Source organism: Cuculus canorus, chromosome 27, assembly GCF_017976375.1.
Source record: "Cuculus canorus isolate bCucCan1 chromosome 27, bCucCan1.pri, whole genome shotgun sequence".
Taxonomy (NCBI): Eukaryota; Metazoa; Chordata; class Aves; order Cuculiformes; family Cuculidae; genus Cuculus; species Cuculus canorus.
The window spans coordinates 6,084,312-6,104,340 of record NC_071427.1 but is presented as its reverse complement, the minus strand read 5'-3'; the positions used below and the strand labels follow the sequence as shown (position 1 = coordinate 6,104,340).

Genomic DNA, 20,029 nt, shown 5'->3' with positions numbered 1-20,029 from the left:
GCCCTGGGTGCTCCAGCCTCGAATGGATTTTGCACCTCGTTTTATTCAGTACAAACATCCTGATCCCAGGGGCGCAGGCACTTGGTATCTTCTACAAACATCCTAATATCTGCCCGGAGATGCAGGGACTTCATGTCTTCTATAAACATCCCGGTCTCTGCTCAAGGGCGTAGGCACTTCATCTTAGGAAAACTATGAACTGTGGAGTTAATCAAAGTTGGAAGCATGTGATGGAACAAGGAAAGGGAGATCAGGCAGGGAGAGTTTGTGATTGAGTAGGGTTCACATCCTCATCCTGACTAGGGAATCCTGGGTTCAGTTTTGGGCCCCTCGCTCCAAGAAGGACACTGAGGAGCTGGAGTGTGTCCAGAGAAGGGAACGGAGCTGGGAAGGCTCTGGAGAACAGAGGGTGTGGGGGCAGCTGAGGGCCCTGGGGGTGTTTGGTCTGGAGAAGAGGAGGCCGAGGGGAGACCTCATCGCTCTGCAGCTCCCAGAAAGGAGTTTGTGGTGATGTGGTTGCTGGGCTCTTCTCCCAAGCAAAAAGTGATGGGATGAGAGGAAATGGCTCCAAGTTGCACCATGGTTTACATTGGATAGTAGGGAAAAATTTTTTCACTGACAGAGTGCTGAAGCCCAAGGCAGTGGTAGAGTCCCCATCCTTGGAGAGATTTAAAAGCCGTGCAGATGAGGTGCTCAGGTGTGCTTCAGTAGCGGACAGGAACGGTTCGATGATCTCAAAGATCTTTTCCACCCAAATAATTTTTGGGGGGGGGGGGAGGACTGGGGCGGAACGAATGCGCCGAGGAGATGTTTCCAGCCGGGGCCCTTTGTGGCTCTGTGGGGGGCGTTGTTTCCGGCCAGGGCGGTTTTGGTCGCGCACCACGGAAGCCGGAAGAGGCGCGGGGAGGGATGGAGGAGCCGGAGATGCAGCTGAAGGTGAAGAAAGGTGGGAGCGGCGACGGGGACGATCGCGGCTGGGCTCCGCGGGTCTGAGGGGGCCGGGGGTGGTGGCGGCGGCGACGGCGGGAGTCGCGACTCCTGTAGGCAGCTGGAGTGACGACGGGGCCCTGAGGGAGAAGAGCAGACCCGGGCATGGCAAGTCACGACAGGGTGGAGGGTGGCAGCGTATCACAGGAGGTAACAGGGCCCCGTGGTGACAGCAGATGTCACGACAGAGCCCTGCCGTGACAGCAGGAGTCGCGACAGAGCCGTGATGGAGAAGGGTGGCGAAGCAAGGGAAGGTGTGACAAGATGGTTGGTGATAGGGTGTTACAAGTGGTGACAGGGCTCTGCGGCGACAGCAGGAGTCGCGATAGTGCCCCGTGGTGACAGTAGGAGTCAGGACAGGGCCCTGCATTGACAGAAGGAGTCGTGGCAGGGCCCTGAGGGAGAAGAATAGACCACGGCAGGGCAAGTTGCAGCAGGGTGGGGGGTGGCAGGGTGTTACAGGTGGTGACAGAGCCCAGTGGTTACAGCAGGAGTCGCAACAGGGTCCTGAGGGAGAAGGGTCGGCTGAGGAAGGGCAACGTGCGGCAGAGTGGGTGGTGGCAGGGTGTCACGGGTGGTGACAGCGCTCTGCGGTGACTGCAGGAGTCAAAATGGGGCCCCGTGGTGACAGTAGGAGTCGGGACAGGGCCCCACGGTGACAACAAGAGTCACAACAGGGCCCTGTGGGTTATGAGGGTCAAAGGTAGGCTGAGGGAGAGCAAGGTGTGGTGGGTGAATGGTGGCAGGGTGTCGCAGGCGGTGACAGGGCTCTGCAGCTACAGCGAGGCCTGTGGGGTTGGTCGTGATGGGGAGCTGGATGTCGTGACAGAGCAGGGGAGGATGTGGCGGGGGGGGCTGTTGGGATCCCTGTGCACCCTGGTAGCTGCCTTGTGCCCCCTGCTCCCACCCCATCTCTGCTTTTCCTGCCCTGCCACCAGGGTCTGCCAGGTCTCTCGTGTCAGGAGGACAGACAGACAGACAGGAGCTGTGTCTGCCCCGGCTGGGTGCAATTATTCCTGGAAAGCTTTCCCTTTATTCCCATTCCTATTCAGGAGGCTCAGTCTTTGTGCTGGCATAACAATAAGCTCTGGAGGGAGGAGGAGAGTCCTTTTTCTTAAAACACAACATTGTGCTCTGCTTCTGCCTGGCAAAACCCTCCTGGATTCACCTCCAGTGAAAGCATCTCTGGTTTTTGTGACTCTTAATGACTAGGAGCTGTCAGTGTTCACCTTGCAAACCTGCAGGGAAAGAGAGGGCAGAGCTGGGATGCAGCTATGCAAACCCAGACGGGCTGGGCCAGGAGGAGAGAGGTGGGAGCAGGGGGAAGCAGCTTGGAAGGCCACTGAAGCTTCCCAAGCTCACGTCTGCATCCACTGTGTCGCCTCCGTGGACGTGTTTAGGATGTCACCTCGGGGAGGCGTCTGGAGGGGAGCAGCAGGAGGACCCTGCAGCGAGGAGTGGCTGAGGCACAGGAGAACTTGGAGCTCTGAGCAGGGATGAACCCAAAGGGTTGGTAACGAGACAGGGAGCTTTCGGACTGGGAGATGCCCAGGGAAACAGTGGAATCTCTGTCCCTGAAGGGGGTTCAAAATGCATGTAGACGTGGCACTTCAGGATGTGATTTAGTGGCCATAGTGGGGTTGGGCTGACGGTTGGTCTGGATGAGCTTAGAGGTCTTTTCCAACCTTTATGATTCTATGTGGTGTTCCCAGCTGGGTGGGGCGGCTGCGGGGCACTGGAATGGGAGCCGGGCCACTGCTGGGCTCTGCTCATTTCTTGGCCCCTCCAAACTGGTCAGAAAGGGACCAGCATTGGATTCCAACCCCTGCCATGGGCAGGTACGCCTCCCACTGGATCCGGTTGCTCCAAGCCCCATCCAACCTGGCCTGGAACACCTCCAGGAATGAGGCAGCCACCACTGCTCTGGGCAGCCTGGGCCAGGGGCTCCCCAGCCTCACAGGAAAGCATTTCTTCCTAAGATCTCATCTCAATCTCCCCTCTACCAGCTGAAAACCGTTCCGCCTTGTCCTGTCCCTGCACTCCCTGATCAAGAGCCCCCACTTCCCATAACGCTGTTGTTTTTTCTCATTGCAGTTACAGACAAATTCACAGAGAGCATGTACGTCCTGGCCAACGAGCCCTCCGTGGCACTGTATCGGCTCCAGGAGCACGTGCGGAGATCCCTTCCGGAGCTTGCGCAGCACAAGGTGAGTTCTGCTTCACTTTGAACTCCGGAACTGTGACATAGTTGGACACAAGCTGTGTTTTTTCCTGACTTGGCACTTTATCCCTGTTTCACCTCCCTGGGGAGAAGTGGGAAGGAGGGAGATTAGCCGTCAGGGTTTGAGGTGCTGCAGGACCCTGCTTGGTCTGAACTGCACATGCAGAGGCATTGCAAATTTACCTGAAGGGGTAAAAAAAACCCTCGAGAGCCCAACCCCATGCTCACATGTCTGGAGTTGTGTGTGGAAACAAAGGAAAATGAATAGTCTGTCTTGTCCAGGGAGAAGGGAGATGTTAAATCATATTACCCCTGCCTGCGCTGCGAGGGTTTTATTTCCTACATAAAATAAGGGAGAGGTTGAGAAGAGGGAAGGGGGAGCGCGAGGGAACAAGTGCAAAGAGCCCACATGAGGCAAAGCAGGGTAATGAATCGCATCTCACAGCTGTGTTCCTGCTTTCCTCCCAAGCACGGAGCACAGACACTTTAATGCCAGCCTTGTTGTCCTTCTCCCTCTTCTGCCAGTCATGATTCATTAGGAGTGATGTCTCATGAATAGATTACTGCTTCATGTCTATGCTAATGCACTGTCAGGCTCCATTTTTCACCTTTGCTTTACAGCCCTGCTTTCCAAATTAACCTGCATTGTGACACTTTATTATTCAATTATTTATTAACGTTTTATATACGTGCCTGTGTGCAGTGGTAGGTATAGGGATGTATATGTATGTATAGCACATGCTTGTGCGATTGCATCACTGGCACACGGGAGACAGCTTTGTAATGTTATTGCGGAGCTGTCGCTCGTTCTCATTTAATCAAGATAGTCCCAGTTTCAGGGAATGCATCCTGAACAAAAGGAAATTGAGCAAATTGTATGACAAGTCATGCAGAGGGAAGAGATCGTTTTCCATCGTTGTGTATCGGGGATGAGGGGCAGTGCAGAAGTGCTAGTGGAAGCGACAGCCAAGTGAAGGCACTGGACACAGAGCGTGTTGTTAGGCAGCAGGATATATATTGGGCAGAATCTCTGGAAACCTTTGATTCTCTCATTTTCCCTGCCCAGCACACTCATCGCAGTTATCCACAGCATTCTGTGACCTCTCTGGCTCAGTGAAGCTCATTTCCTAGCTGCAGCCATCCCAGAGAATTCTCTTTTGTAGCCAAAATTGCTGCTGTTTCTCAGTTTCTTCCTGTGAGAAAGGAGGTCACACAGGACACCAGCAGCAAATACAGCAACCTTGTATTCCCTGCACGATTGTAGATACCTTTGGTCTTTGCCTCACTTACAGCCTTGAAGCTGCCCTTCTGCCCTGGGGTTTGTACCTGAGGAAGAGCTCGCCATACTCATCAGGACAAAGCTGACCCAACCACACGGTGCTCTCTGTCCCGGGGCAGTGCGCTGGTGCCACCCCAGTCCCTGTTTACCTCTCTGGTGTTCAAAAACAGTTCCTGATGCTTGCTCAGAGGTGCTGCTGTTCACATCCGTTTCTTTTTGCCTACTGCTTGGCAATTCCAGCTTCTTAACCGCATTCCTCGTTCCTGGCTGCAATCAGTTGTGTGCTGATGTGACATGAGCTGGGAGAAAATGGAAGGAAAATGATTTGTGGTGGCTGGAACAACAGCAGATCGAGAGCTGCTGCTCGTGCCTTCTGGTCCAGCCTTGTCAGCTCCTGAGCTCGGTTGCTCTGAGGCTGCAGCATTGTGTCTGGGAACACACTCTTCCTCCCTGCTGATAAACCAGTCCCAGGTAGGAACTGGGAAGGTTAAACATAACTTGGCTAGGCCAGTGTCCCGACTGTGCTTCCGGGCTGCTGGTAATGGGCTTGTGGTCAAGTTCTCTCCGTTGTCCTTAATCCCAGTCTCATTTTATCCAACTTTCAGGCATTGCTGTTTGCAGGGAATGGGCTGGGCCTACCAAGCCCTTGAGCCAAGGCAGCCAAACCCCAGGAGACAAGGACACGCTTGAGGCCCTGACAGGACTATCATCCCCGCGGAGCATTCCGGTAGATGGGGATGGATATTTTGGGTTGCTCTGCCAGAGCCCATCGGCTTTGTGGCCAGACACTGGAACAGGAGGGTGTCAGCAGGGCTGCGCACCGTGAAAGCGCTGTCAGGTTTTATCTACATCAGAGTGAAGGCATTAAAGTGAAGTGGGTTTGATTCCTCGGAACAGAAAAAAAAGGAATGCTCTGTGTGGATCCATTCTCAGATAATTTAGTCCCAGAATGTAGGTAATGTATAAAGGAAACACGATTTATTGGTGGTTTCTAGCTTTCCTTGAGCTGTGCAGCAACTCTGTCTCTGGCTGGATGAGTTCTCATGAGATGCAGCCCTTGAAATTCCCAGAGGGATTAAACTTAGGAAAAATTAGGAGGGAGGGGTCTGGGAGAAAAGTTTCTACACAGAGAAGGTCACCTCCATGCCTTTACAACAAGCAGTTTCATGTGGTTTGGTAAAACAATAACCTTAATATCTTCCTCACCTTCTCAGACTCTTGAAACAGATTTGCTGCCTTGTTGATAAGAGACAGCATGATGCCAGGCCCTTGCCACCTCCGCGTGTCCCAGCTGCGCTAAGCCCTGCTCCACACGGAGCGGCCTTTCTGGATTTCCCCGTGTCTTTGGAGAACTTCTGTCTCCTCATTAATTTACTTCTGAGTGACGGTAATACATCATTAGTGCTATTGTGTATTAATAGATGACGTTGGCTCTTAAACAGCATCCAAGAGCACGTCCTGGGAACTGAAGAAAGGACATCAAGAAAAGATTAAGAAGTGAGGAGCTCTAAGGAAAGATCTTTTTCCTAGTTAAGGACATGAGTATCCCAGGAATTGGTGGGAATGCCGGGAACAGATGTCACCGGCTCTGATTCTGGGGAATGATTCCAATCTATGGGTGCTCAGACATGGGAGAAGCATGGAAGCGGCTGTGATGTGACTGATGTGTGTTGGGGTCTAAACAGTTGTTGAAGATCATCTGGCTGCTCTCAAAGAGAGCAGGGTGAGGAGTTGCAGGAAGGTGCCTGCGGCTTTAGCAGCTGCCTCTGCACACAAACCTTGTTCCCAGCAACAGACGGAGTTCTGTTAGACACAATTGGACTCAGGGATGAGCGTGATCTCGGTCGGGTTGCAAGTCCTGGGTTGAAGGCCCCTCTCCTGCAGAGAACTGCCTAGGGCGCTGCATGTAGAGGCTTGTTTCTTTTGTAGTTTGAAGCTATGTGGTCAAGCATCCTGATGCAGGGCAGGCTTTGAACAGCAGGAGCGATTCTGGATGCAGTCCAAGCTCCTACCCAGGCTCCTTCAGCCACAGAAAGAGGCCCTTGGAGTTCCTCTGGCTTGTAACTAGATCCAGCAGAATAGAGGGGAGAATCAGGTCCCATGAGAACATGTTTTAAAGAGTGCTCAAACTACTTCAGGACTTTTGAAATAATTACCTATTGAGCTGCAGCTCTGAACTCAGCTGGGCTTTCACCACGATTTGAGGGTTTGTTTGTTTTTCCTGTTCCTTGGAGCTGCAGCGTACACTTGCCTCGCATGCCAGCGCTGGCTGCATGCAGTGCTTCTTGAGTTTGCATATCCTCTCAGGGTTCCCTCATGCTTGTGAAAGGAAGGGCACGGTGCTGACGGCTGTTTGGGATCAGATGCCAGAGTTTCGGAGCGGACTGGAGGACAGGGCCGCTCATGGCTGTGAGAACAGCAGGTCCAACGGTGTAAGAACTTGCAGTGTTGTGAAAGAAACTTTCAACTGGTGTTGCATCCAGGACTAAGGACTGGGCTCTGTGAGAGCTGTGTTAGTTCAGATCCTGACTGCCTGCCTGAGCATCCCAATACTCTGCAACATCCGGCTGGTTCATTGCACTCAGTTCAGTGGTGCAACCAGCTGCTTGGTGACCATGGCTCTTAGCTGGCTTGTGGGCTAAAACATCTGAAAACCGGTAGCCCATCCAGAAATACATGCAATAAGTGTTTCTTTTAAGTGCTACACGGCACCTGGAGCACAGAGCTGTCACAGACTTTCAAGCAGGAGACAGAATCCAAAAGCAGTTTCCAGTGCAAGGCAGCCAGAGCCCTTGTCTGGTAAGGGCTGTGGGCTGCACCTGTCCGTGTGCACCTAACGATGCCACCTTCTTTTCTCTTCCAGTCCGACATGCAGAACTGGGAGGAGCAAAGCCAAGGCGCCATCTACACTGTGGAGTACGCCTGCAGGTACAGGAGACTCCTCCAAGCATGAGGCTCAGATTTGCAGGAGCAAAGCAGAAGCTGCCTGCACTTTCCTAAGGCCTCCCTGGTGTAAGCCACAGTCGGTGGGTGTGTGAGGGTGCAAGGCGGTTCTCCCTGCATCTTGGGGGCTTCACTGTGATGAGTGTGACACTTCTTCCCCAGTTCTGTGCACGGTGCAGACCTGCTGGTCTCCTGCAGTAAATCCACCCACTAGCTAGAGTGTGAAGATTCATGAAGCTCAGGTTTCTTAACAGTCCTCTCTGTCGGCGGGTGTCTGCTCTAAAACCAGGGTGCCTTTGGAAACACTAACCAGTCTTCCATCTCCCTCCACCACTCTCTTTCCTTTCAGTGCCATAAAGAACATGACTGACAGCAGTGTCTACTTCAAGAGCATCGACAGTCTGCTCAAACACGCCATAGCCCTGAAGGATCAGCTGAACACTGCCCAGGGCCGCAGGTAGCAGAGGGATACAACACTGCCTCTTTATCCAAGTGACTGTGCTGGCTTTCGGGACATAGAAAGTCGAAAATGTCTCTGCCCATGGCAGGGGTGTTGGAACTGGATGATCTTTAAGGTGCCTTCCAACCTAAACCATTCTTTGATTCTGTGTAATGCCGCCCAGTGTGAACACGCCAAGCATTTGTCTCAGTTCTAGACTATTATTTGAAGGAGTGTTCTGCTTGCCTTCCAGTGATCTTCTGTCTTTGTTACTGGGAAGCAAATAATCTTGTTTACAAAAGGGCAACTGGAAAATAATTTATTTCCTTGTTTAAAAAGGGCTGTTTGGTGTGTAAAACATGAAATCTTTGTGTTGATGGCATTTGAGATGATGCTGCTGAGATGGAGTAGGCGAGAGGCTGCATCTGGTGCTGTTCTCTGTCATCTCAGTGGCTCTTTTTGGGCAGAGTTCTATAGAGATAAGTGATGCTGGCAGATGGAGCAGAATGGTGAGGCATTTTTGTATGTTTGCAGCTGAATTGCAGCTACTAAAACACCTTCCAGCAGATCATTTGAGTCTAGTCTGCTTGTCTCTCCAGAGAATGGTCTGAGTTTTGGGGTCTCACTGAGGAGGAGTGAGAAAACTCCCAAATGCCCATCCCTGATGAAACAACTGGAGCAAACAGAGAGCTCTGTCTCTGCAGAATGGTGCTGCCTTAGGCAGTTGTGGTTCAGGTTCCATGTTTCCCCAGTTGCCTGTGTGGCAGGGTCACACTGTGCAGCTCAGACCATTTTTAGTGGGTTTTGCTGTGAAGATTGCCACCTTCACACCCATGGGGGCTGGGGTGCATTGTTCCATGGTCTGCATAGCGCACTGAAAGGTGTCCTCGTCTCTGCCGCTCTCCTGTTGCAAGCAGGGAGATTTTGTTGGAGGGAGCCCCTGGTTCTTCGCATTCTTACAGCTGCCGGTGCCCTGTCTGCCCCTCTGGACATGACTCTCTCTTTCTTTTTACAGCACTGTTGCCCCACAAGCCAAGAATCCTCCAGCTAGTTCGTGATTTCAAAGACTGGCTGCCCTCCGCCCCCTTCTCCAGCCCAGCTTTATGTTCTCCAACCACGGGGAGGAGTAAGAAACCGTTGGCTTAACTTGTGAAGCTGCACAGAGCCCTCTGTCTGCCGCTCCGTTCCTGGTGAGGTGCTGCACCTGAGAAGGCAAACGCTGCCACTGGGGCCAGGACTACCTTTGCGGGGTGCTTTGGGGAGCAGTCGTGTCCCTTTCCAGAGCACTTCACTAAAGGGAAATGGGGAGGATTTATCCTTTCTAGTTCTTTTTGATGGCAGACTGCTATGAGGTGTTCTTCTCTCTACCTCTTGGCCACAGAAATCTGTCCGAAAAACTAGGTCTTGCTTTCAGTGTTTTGTAGTCAGCTGCGTATAAAGACATAATGTGGGCATACTTCAGCTTTGTTCAGGAGGCATTCTGCAAGGAGAGCTATTCACGCGTGTGCCAGGGGAGTTGCTGAATTTGGTTTTAGTGAGAACAATAATAAAAAGGAAAAACAAGAAAGTTCTAAGACCTTCCCCTGTTGCTCACTCGGGCTGGGGGGTCTTGGAGCCTGCTGGCTCTGCGTGTTTCGAAGGGCATGGGGCAAAACAAAGACATGCAGAGTTGAGGCCTTTCAAGTGAAAAAAAGAAACTGTCCTGTTCTTCAAAAAAAACAACAACAAAAAAGGACTTTCTTCTTCCCCTGGCAAGCAGTGGGAAGCAGAGCTGTGCGCACGGCTTTGGAGGTCACTTTAAATAGGATGCGACTTCAGCGTTAAACTCTCCTGGAACCAACAGTTCTGTTCTGCTGAGGAATTTACCAAGGATGCAGGGATCAAAGCAGTGCTAGACTTCCCGAAGAAATGGTGCTGTGCTCAGGATAACAGATATCTTCGGGATAATAGCATGGGAGGTGAGAGGGGAACTGAATCGGTTTGCCTCCACACCCTGAAATGTTTTACTGGTTGCTGAATGATAAGGAATTGGGGAAGAACTGAGTGTGCTGCTTCCCTGGGCCTGGGCAGGACTGGTGGAGTGTTGGGCTGTGAGCAACCAGCATGGTGTCCTGTCACGGCAGCGACGGAGTGAGCTGAACCTGCTTGTGTTTCATGGTAACAGCTGCTGCCTCTCCCTGTGCTTTCTGCCCTGCAAACAGCAGAGGGCTGGGGTGCAAACCCCTTCCCAATCCTCACCCTGGACAGTTGGCTCTGTTCTCCTGGGGACCTCTGTTAAGCTCTAAGAGATGCAAATCTTCGCTCCAGTGCCTGAAGCTCCCTTGGGATGAGATGAGACGAAAAGGTCCCACTTCCACTCACACCAGAGTCGAGTCCTTGCCCGAGGCTCCGGGTTTGCGTGACAGCACGTTCCTCATCTCCTGCGTGACACCATTCCAGGGCTTACCCTGTGCCTGCAGCAGGGCTGACTCTGCCGACAGGGTCCGGTGCGTTCGTGGCAGGTTGTAGCTCTCCTTCTCAGAACAAAGCCCAGGACTGCCTGAGGAAGTGAGGTTGCTGCTGGCTGGAGAGCCCAGCTGGGATTTGTGTTCCAGGAAAGGAGGGAAGGAAAATTCCCGGTGGATCTCAGGCTGGGGTGCAGCCACGTTCTTGTTGTTCAGATCGCTGGTGGAGGATTCACCGTGCTGGGCAGAGTCGTTCTCGTACAGGGTGTGAGAGACCTCGGAGCGGCTGCGGCGTGAAACCTGGGAAGCACGTACCAGGGCGTGCGTCACCGTGATCAGCAGGACGATGATGCCAGAGGAGAGGATACAAGCGCTGGCAATGCCGGCTTCCAGTTCAAAGAGCAACAGCATGTAGATAGCGAGAGCTGGAAGGAGAGGAGAGCACAGGAGAGCTTGAGGAGCCAGAAAGACTAAAGCCATGCAGCTGACCTGCAAACTTTAGTCTCCATGAGGGCTGGTCACTGAGAAGAGAAAGATTGCACTACAGGAATGAAGTGGCAAAGCCGTTTGCAAAACAAACCCGATGCTGAAGTAGAACCTCAGCAGCTCACGAGCACTCAGCAGCCAGCACAGGATGTATGGGCTGGGCTGAAAATACACAGTGGGAAATGAGCACTTGCCTGTTAGGTAAACTGAGACCCCGCAGCAGAACAAGCCGATGGCAGCATGGCGAACTGTCCGGCTGTCCAGAAGGAACCAGTCTGCCCTGCAAAACAGGAGAAAAACACAGGTCTGCATTATCTCCTGGCCCTCATCTCAGCACAGGAAAAACACCAATACTCAGGCTCTTGCTGAGAAACTGAAACACTGGGTTTGCATAGAGAAGAGTTTCCAAGATGGGTCATGAGCTCAAGGACCTCTGTGAACTGGGGTTTCGGTCAGGCTGCAGGATTGCACAGCTCTGGGCTGTGGTGTTCCCACTCTGGAACGGGAGATTTTGAGATTACTTGAAATGTCAAACTTTCCCTGCCTGGTTCAAGCTGCGCAGATGGAGCAGGGGAGCTGAAGAGAAATGGTTGGAGGCTTTTTGCCGCTGCTCAGCTGACCCTGAGAGCAAGCAGGGAATGAAACTGAGGCTGTCAAGCCTCCCCCTTTAAGAAAGAGTGACAAGTCAAGTGCTGGTGCACTGAATTAAGCAAGGCCAGGTTCTCCACCCCTGGGATTGGTTTTCTGTGCTCAGCTCGGATTGCAAGGCTTTTGTCTCGAAGGGGCTTGGTACTTGAATTGTTCTTAAAACACGTGAAAAGACCAGCTTCTTTCCAGCAGGGCTTTTGTTTCCCATCCTGCACCAACCCCTGCGCCGGCTGCCTGCGCTTTCCTCCGCCAAGGCACCAGCAGCTCTGCCTGGGCATCTTCAGAGCCAGATTGACCTGGCAAATCTCAGTCCTCACTGGGTTTTGGAGGCAGCTGCCACCAGAGGATGCCTCCACTAATTGGGAAGGCGAGATGTGGTTGTTAGGAAACGCAGTGTAGTGTGGCAGCCAGGTGCCGGGTAACTCGGGGAGGGTTGGCAGTGGGAGTGCTTAGAGGGATGCTGGCAGGAATGGGATACAGTGGGAGTGCTTAGAGGGATGCTGGGAAGATGCAAACTGTCCCTCAGAGCAACAAGGGGTGCACAGAGCACTGCTGGTCCTGCCACCCACCTCCAGAAGCCTCACAGAGCCCTTTGGAAACATGCCCTGGTGTGGAAGGACCAGCTGAAGGGGCAGCAGCACAACTGTCCTGCCAGGACCAGCTGTCATGTTGCTCCTCTGCAATGCCAGTTCCTTCCACCCCACAGAGTGAACTCGGCAGCCTGGGATGCTGTGCCCTGTTCCCGTCCTCCGGGGCTTGTTGTAGCCCCTCAGCCGTTGCCGGCTGCGCGAGAAGTCCGCAGCCAAGAACCGTTAATAGAGCCTGGACCTGCTCCCGCTCCTCACTGCTGGTGGGGAAGAGCAGCCGCTTTGTTTTATTAATTACCTGAGTCGGAGAGGGATTAGCAGGGAGGAGAAGGACTTTGTTTGGAGCTGGCTCGGACTATTGAGCACAGCACTGAGAAGTGGAGTGGTAATTCAGTGTGACAGGCCCAACGTGGGAAAGGTCCCTGGGACGTGAGCGGATCCCCTAATGAAACCGGCGCCCGGTGGGGCCAGGCCAGCTCGGCCACGAAGAGACGGCGGCTAATGGCATTCCACGCCACTGGGGAGAGGTGCTGCGTCCCACCAGCACCTCCTGCCTGGGACAGCCTGCAGACGGCATCCCTTCCTACAAAGACAAGTGTAACCCTCAGGTCGCAGCTGGGGAAACTGAGGCACGGCCAGACTAAGTTATGTGCCTGAAGGACACCAACCCTGGCTCCCAACCCTACCAACACCTCGTATCGCCTGCAGCAGAGCCCAGAGCAGCCTCTTGTTTTGCCGGGGGCTCTGGAGAAGAGCACAGAAATGTTATTTAAAACCAAATTGGGAACATCTTGCCCTGCCTGTTGAGAGGAACCAGCAGGGTCTGCAGCGGTGCAGTGATGGTTGCTCTGTCCTGTAAGTCCTTGAACAAGGTGCTGCTGTTGGATGTGGGCTGTCCCATGGCCGGGGCACGCTCCATCTCCCTACCTGTGGCTCTGCATCCAGCTGCCTGATTAGCGCTGCTCCTGTTTCACCCTCAGGGTTACAAAATTGACCCTCACAACTTCCAAACTGAGTATTTTACAGCGCAAATCAATACCGGGTCATAGAATCACTGAATGGTTTGGGTTGGAAGGGACTTCAAAGCCCATCCAGTCCCACCCCCTGCCATGGGCAGGGACACCTCCCACTGGATCAGGGGCTCCAAACCCCATCCAACCTGGCCTGGAACCCCTCCAGGGATGGGGCAGCCACCACTGCTCTGGGCAGCCTGGGCCAGGGCCTCCCCACCCTCACAGCAAAACATTTCTTTCTAAGATTTCAGCTCAATCTCCCAGCTTTCCTGGTGCCTCTATTAGTACTGGAAGCTGCGCTAAGGTCTCCCTAGAGCCGTCTCTTCTCTGGATCTCAGACACATTTACAGCTGATAGAGAATTTAGTGCTTTTAACAGTTTTTCCCGCAGAAGCTGAGGTCCCACCAAAAGCCAAGTTTGCTGTGGGAACATTGTGTTTCACAGAAATATTTTGCTCTCCTTCGTTAATGAGCATGCTCAGCATTGGCTTCGCTTGGAAGATGCCGAGAGGAGACGCTGCTTGCTGGAGTCCCTCCAGCCGTCATGAAGCACTGATGGGTTTGTCTAATTAGCGACACAAGTAACTTGAAGCGTTATTATCTACTTTAAATGAGTTTTGACTTCCTTAATTCAGAGTAGTCCCAAAACGGTCCTGTGAGGACCATCGCATGAGCTACATTGAGGGACCTCCACGTACAGACCATTTTCCACCAAAATGCCTTTAAATCTGATCATTTGGAAGCTGTTCTCCCCCTGCAGCCCCCTTTCACAGGGCAGTGCCTGGGGCGGGGGGGGCAGCAAAGGCCAGATCTTGGGGTGCAGGAGGGGTTGGCAGGGTTGCATCCCCACGCTGAGGGGACAGGTGCCCAGTGACAGGTCCTGGGTCAGCGGCGCCACCCCTCATCCTCCTTGCACCCCTCATTCCCGCAGTCCCTTCTGCCCCCCCCCCCCCCCCCCCCAGCACCCTCCCTCCCCTGCAGACCTTCCTCTCCAGCTCCTGCTGCCCCCCTCCCCTCCCGGGTGCCCAAGACCCCTCTGAGCTTCCCTTGCACCCCTGAGGCTCTAGAGCCCCCCTCTGCCCCCCAAACCCTCCTGCACCCCCGAGCTGTGCTGCCCCCAAGCCCTCCTGCACCCCCAAGCCCCATTGCTCCCCAAACCCTCCTGCATTCTCAAGCCCTGCTGCCCCGCAAACCCTCCTGCACCCCTAAACCTTGCTGCTCCCCAAATCCCCCTGCATCCACACACCCCGCTGTCCCCTTCAGTCCCTTCTGCAATCCCAGGCCCTGCTGCCCCAAAGTCCTGCTGCTCCCCAAATCCTCCTGCACCCCTGAACTCCACTGTTCCCGAAATCCCCCTGCATTCCCAAGCCTGGCTGTCCCCCAAATCCCCCTGCACCCCCAAGTTCTTCTGCCTCCCAAACTCCTCTGCACTCCCGAGCTCTGCTGCCCCCCGAGTCCCCCCTGCACCCCCAATCTCTGCTGCCCCCCGAGCCACCCCCCAAGCTCTGCAGCCCCCCGAGCCCCCCTTGCCCCCCCAAGCTCTGCAGCCCCCCGAACCCCCCCTGCACCCCCAATCTCTGCAGCCCCCCGAACCCCCCCTGCACCCCCGAAGCTCTCACCGCTGGGGTCCGGGCTGCCCCCGGCACAGCTCGGTGCTGAGGTACCCGTGGAGGAGGCAGAGCAGGAGGCAGCTGACGTTGAGCACCAGGCAGAGCGCCGCCAGCACGGCCGAGACCGGGAGCAGCACAGCGGCCACCGGCTCGGGGAGAGCCCCGGGACCCGCCCGCCCCGCCGGCAGCTGGAAGATGAGGCTGGAGGCGAGCAGGGCCATGGCAGCCGCCAGCGTCCCGAAGAGCAGCAGCACCGTCAGAGCCCGCGGCGGGTAAGCGGCGGACATAGCGGCACCGGGAACCCCGGGGGAACCGGGGGGGGCCGGGAACAGGGGGGGATACCGGGTACCGGGGGGGATACCGGGTACCGGGAGGCTCCGGGAACCGGAGGGGAGCGGGGGGGATACCGGGTACCGGGAGGGTCCGACAACCGGAGGGGAGCGGGGGGATACCGGGTACCGGGAGGCTCCGGGAACCGGAGGGGAGCGGGGGGGATACCGGGTACCGGGAGGCTCCGGAACCGGAGGGGAGCGGGGGGGATACCGGGTACCGGGAGGCTCCGGGAACCGGAGGGGAGCGGGGCCGGCAGACGCCGCTCCGTGCCACCAAAGTTGCGTTCCCTCCGCTCCCGGCGAGCGCGGGACGGGGAACCGGGAACCAATCCCGCTGCGGGAGCTGCAGCCCCGCGGGATCGCCCCTCCTCCCGGGGCGGGACCCGCCTGCCCCCCGCACCGCCCCGAGACCCCCGCACCGCCCCGAGACCCCCGGCACCGCCCCGAGACCCCCGCACCGCCCCGAGGCCCCCGCACCGCCCCGAGACCCCCGGGGGTCTCTCGTCCCGTAGCGAAGCAGCTCCCGGGGCTGCAGAGGAGGAACAGAGCGACAGGTGGAGGGACAGAAGATAAGAAGGAGATAAGAAGGAGATAAGAAGGAGATGGAGCTGTTGGAACGGGTCCAGAGGAGGCTACAAAGATGATCGGAGGGCTGAAGCACCTCCTGTACGAGGACAGGCTGAGAGAGTTGGGGTTGTTCAGCCTGGAGAAGGCTCTGAAGAGGCTTCAGAGCAGCTTCCAGTGCCTGAAGGGGCTCCAGGAAAGCTGGGGAGGGGCTGTTCCCAAAGGCTTGTGGTGACAGGACGAGGGGCAATGGGGATAAACTGGAGAGGGGCAGAGTTAGACTGGACATGAGGAGGAATTTCTTCACCATGAGGGTGGGGAGGCCCTGGAACAGGTTGCCCAGAGCAGTGGTGGCTGCCCCATCCCTGGAGGGGTTCCAGGCCAGGTTGGATGGGGCTTGGAGCCCCTGATCCAGTGGGAGGTGTCCCTGCCCATGGCAGGTGTGGAACTGGATGGGCTTTGGGGTCCCTTCCTACCCAAACCATTCTGTGATTCTGTGAGTCTATGACAGAGGGATGGGTGAGTGGATGGACAGAGGGATGGAAGGACAAAGGGATGGGTGCGTGGATAGAGGGACACGCAGGTAGAGCGACAGGCAGGTGGACAGGTGGATGGACAGAGGGATGGGCATGTGGACAGAGGGACAGGTGAGTGGACAGACAGACAGGTGAAGCGGCAGAGGGACAGGCAGGTGGAGGGACAGATGGACGGACAGGCAGGTGCTGCAGCTGCTCTGAGCAGTGCATCCCACTGCTCCCTTGGCTCTCCGGGGCCAGCCCCAGCTTTCCCGCTCCTGGGAAAATCCTGGGATCAACCCCCAGAAACACAAGACCAGCCTCGGGGGGCGAAGCAGAGGGAGGGTGGCGAGAAGGAGACACCACCATCACATAATCGCTCTTTCCTTGGGAAAGAGCTGCGTTTGGTCTCCACCTGCTGCGGGAGCATCCTCACCGCATCGGTGGGAGCACCCAGAATGTTCTCAGTCCCACGAGGCTGAAAAAGGACCCGCGAGGCGCTGCCCTGCCCTCAGCCATGGCCCTGGGGCCAGCATCAGCTTCCCGTGGCTTATAAATATCCTGGGAAGCAGAAGCACCTTTCCGCCTGCGATCTGCCCTTCCAGTGGGTCCCCCCCGGGAACTGGGGAGGACCAGAGGAGGATTAACTCAGGCAAATTCACTCTATAGGTCACTCGTTGCCTTGGGAAAAACCCTGCGCCTTGGGAGCAGTGGGGAAACTGAGGCAGAGTTTCCCTACTCAAACCCAGACCCAATTTCCCCTGTGTATGAGACACAGGGACATCAGGATGTGGCCTTTCCATGCATGTCCCGGGCACCCTGCCAGGGCCAGGCCTCCTCCAGCCCGGTGTCCTCAGCTCCTGGGCCCGTGCCCAGTCCCGCCTGTGGGATCTGGATGGGGCGAACTTTCCGTCTGGCCAAGGAGCGCTGCCCGCCACGGCGCTGCCGGCCTTCCCGTCCCGCGTGGGTGGTTCCTGCTGGCACTCTCCGCTCCGGCCGGAGCCGCGCAGGACAGGGGCTATTTTGAAAGCTGGTGTGTTGGCCTTGGCAGCAACGCGGCTTTGGCTCGCGGCTCCGGTCCAGCCCCGCTCACATTTTTGGCTGGGGGGGATGACGCTCCCCAAGCCTCTGTCGCTGGCTTTCAGCCCAGTGTCCCCAAACCAGCTCCTGGTGACGACGTTTCTGTCCCTGCCCCATGGCTGGGAGCGTGACGGGGTTCAGCCGTGTCCTCTGGGCTGCGTCACTGCCCCGAGCAGCGGTGGCTGCCCCATCCCTGGAGGGGTTCCAGGCCAGGCTGGATGGGGCTTGGAGCCCCTGATCCAGCGGGAGGTGTCCCTGCCCATGGCAGAGGGTGGGACTGGATGGGCTTTGAGGTCCCTTTCAGCCCAAACCATTCTATGATTTAGGGTGCAAAGCACTGTGGGGCTCAGCTTGGGGCACCCAGCAGCTTGGGCTCCCCCAAAGCACAGGGGTTTGGGGCAGGAAGAGCCTCAAGACAGAGCTCAAAACTTTCAAGCTGCTAACCTGGAGCTTGCATGGAGCAAAGCCCAACCTGTGCCCCCCCTGACGCCGGGGTCCGGGCAGCCCCTGTGCCCAAAGAGGAGCCTCAGCTCTCGCCCTGGGCAGCCCGAGGGGAAGGGGCAGCAGTTCCCCAGCCTGGGCAGGCAAAGGGCCACCCTGCGTCCCCCCAGACCCCAGCCAGGAGCAGGACAGGGCATCTGGACACCGACACAACACTGAGATGCACTCGCACCTCTCCTCTCCCTCCCGTTTTCTCTTCAGGATTACGAGCAGGACTAATTAACAGCGTGCTAATTGCACTCTGAAGCCCTCTCTAAATCATCTAAAGCAGTTCTGAAAAAGATGCCAGGTCCTTTCCACCAGCACAGCCTGCACTGAAAGCCTCATGCAGAGTTTCCTTCTCTCCAGCTCCTCTTCCCAAACCCACCAGTTCCGGACCCTCAGCCATGGCTGGGCTGGAAGGAAGCGTCTTGCTCCGAGCTGGTTTGCAGTGAGCCCTTGGTAACCCCCTTCCCACCTGCTGCGTGGGCGGCTCCGTTCACGTAGCATAAAGGGAGCTTGGGAATTGCATCAGTCCCCCCTCGCCGCTGTAAACACGGGTGCTCCCTGCGGGAATTCCATGCAGAGCAGCTCCCGGACAGCCCTTCACCCCCCACTGCGAGTGGGACCCCCGGCACCACCATGTGCCCCACGGTGCACAGCGCCCACCCGGGCGTGGGGGTCACTGTCACCCCTGACCCTGCACCATGGCTTTGTCGTAGAACCGTAGAGTTGTTTGGTTGGAAAAGACCTTTGAGATCATCGAGTTCAACCATCCCTCTCTACTGCTAAACCATCCCTGAGCACCTCATCTGCCCGGCTTTTAAACCTCTCCAAGGATGAGGACTCCACCACCTCCCTGGACAGCCCCTTCCAGTGCTCCACAACCCTTTCAGTGAAGAAAGTCTCCACCTCGCCAGAGGTCACCTAAGGATAAGAGACAAGTGTGGGTGTAAATCAGCCTTCTCCAGGGCTGATTTTGGAGCCAGGTCTGCAGCCGGACGCAAAGCCAGGGCACAGCATCCTCCTCCGAGCTCAGGTTCTGTTCACTCTGGGGAAAAGCACCTTCTCAGCCTCGCTGCTCTGCGCCCTCCGGCTGAAACACGGACTCCCAGCGCCGCTGTGCTGCTCCCCCTCATCAGACCCAGTCTGTCTGTGGGTCTGTCACTGTGCGATGGGAGCAGCATCTGCCTCCCTTTGCTCTGCAAAGTCCACTCTGGGTCATCTTCACGAGCTTCGAGCTGCAGGATCCACAGCCACCTGCATCCTCTGGTTTCCACTCAAGATGCTCCAGCGCAGAGCCGATTTCTGCCCGGAGTGGGGACAGTGCCAGGAAATCCCAGCTCTGGCTTGTCCCAGGTGTCACCAGGACCCGTTCCCTCGTCTGCACACTGGATGAGGGGACACAGCGGCGTTGGGGTTTGCAGCACGCAGGCGTTGGCGTTGCTTTTGGTGAGCGGATCGCTGGTAGCGCGTGAGCTGCGTGCGGAAGTTTTGCTCAGTGACCCCATCGCTCCCCCACAGCCCCCCTCGTGTCGTGTCACCGTTCTTAGTGGCTCCTGCGCAGGGCTCGGGGGTCACTCGCAGCGGGGTGGCATCGCTCGTGGCACAGGGACCCAGGGCAGGTCACCCCATTTCTGGAGATTAAAGATGAAAATAAGAGGGAGGGTGTTGGCTGTTTCCTTTTGGAGTCGCAAACCAGTGGCGGGTTTTGCACTGATGAGGGGTTTTGAGCTGATGCCCTCAGTGACGGTGGGGACGGGGGGACTGTCACCCCCCCAGTGCTGGGGGGCAATCACCCCCCCAGTGCCCGGGGGCTCCCGGGGATCCATTGTGGGACAAACTCAGAACCTGTCCCTAAACCTGCGCCCAGAACCCCTCCAGCTCAGCCCGAGCCCCCAGGCAAGGACACAGCATCCCTCCGGCCTCTCAAGTCCTCCCAGCCTCACCTCATCCCAGCCCCCCCAAAATCCTCACAGCTCTACCCCCATCCCAGCCCCCCAAAGCACCCTCATCTTCACCTCATCCCAGCCCCTCGAGCCCCCTGGCTTCAACACCTCCCAGCCCCCCAGTCTTCCTAGCCTCACCTTATCCCAGCCCCCCCCAAACCCCCCAGCCTCACCCCATCCCAGCCCCCCAAGTGCCTGCAGCCTCACCCCATCCCAGCCCCCCATCCTCAACACCCCCAGCCCTCCAAGAACCCCCACCTTAGCCCTTTCAGCCCCCCTTCAGGACCCTTTCAGGCCCTTCAGCCTTTTCAGGACCCCCCTTCCAGCCCTCCAGCCCCCCCAGTTCCACTCCCCAGCCCCTCAGCCCCCCCCAAGCTCCGCACTCTCTCCGTGTCCCCGCGCCTATTCCCGGCAGTGGGCGTGGCTATGCAAATCAACCCGCGCCGGTGGCCA

At 56.5% G+C, this 20,029-nt stretch overlaps 2 protein-coding genes across 2 annotated transcripts; one reads left to right on the top strand and one right to left on the bottom strand.

The window, feature by feature from the left end:
• The first annotated feature begins 867 nt into the window (after positions 1-867).
• Positions 868-9,535, top strand: BORCS8 (BLOC-1 related complex subunit 8). Its single transcript, XM_009568286.2, has 5 exons — positions 868-946; positions 3,082-3,194; positions 7,351-7,415; positions 7,780-7,887; positions 8,885-9,535. Exons 1-5 carry the CDS (start codon positions 910-912, stop codon positions 8,925-8,927), a joined length of 366 nt encoding a protein of 121 aa, XP_009566581.1. The 5' UTR covers positions 868-909; the 3' UTR covers positions 8,928-9,535.
• A 141-nt stretch (positions 9,536-9,676) lies between these two features.
• On the bottom strand, positions 9,677-14,971 carry TMEM221 (transmembrane protein 221). Its single transcript, XM_054050143.1, has 3 exons — positions 14,666-14,971; positions 10,994-11,079; positions 9,677-10,738 (listed from the first exon to the last, which is right to left on the bottom strand). Exons 1-3 carry the CDS (start codon positions 14,941-14,943, stop codon positions 10,227-10,229), a joined length of 876 nt encoding a protein of 291 aa, XP_053906118.1. The 5' UTR covers positions 14,944-14,971; the 3' UTR covers positions 9,677-10,226.
• Between the last annotated feature and the right edge of the window lie 5,058 nt (positions 14,972-20,029).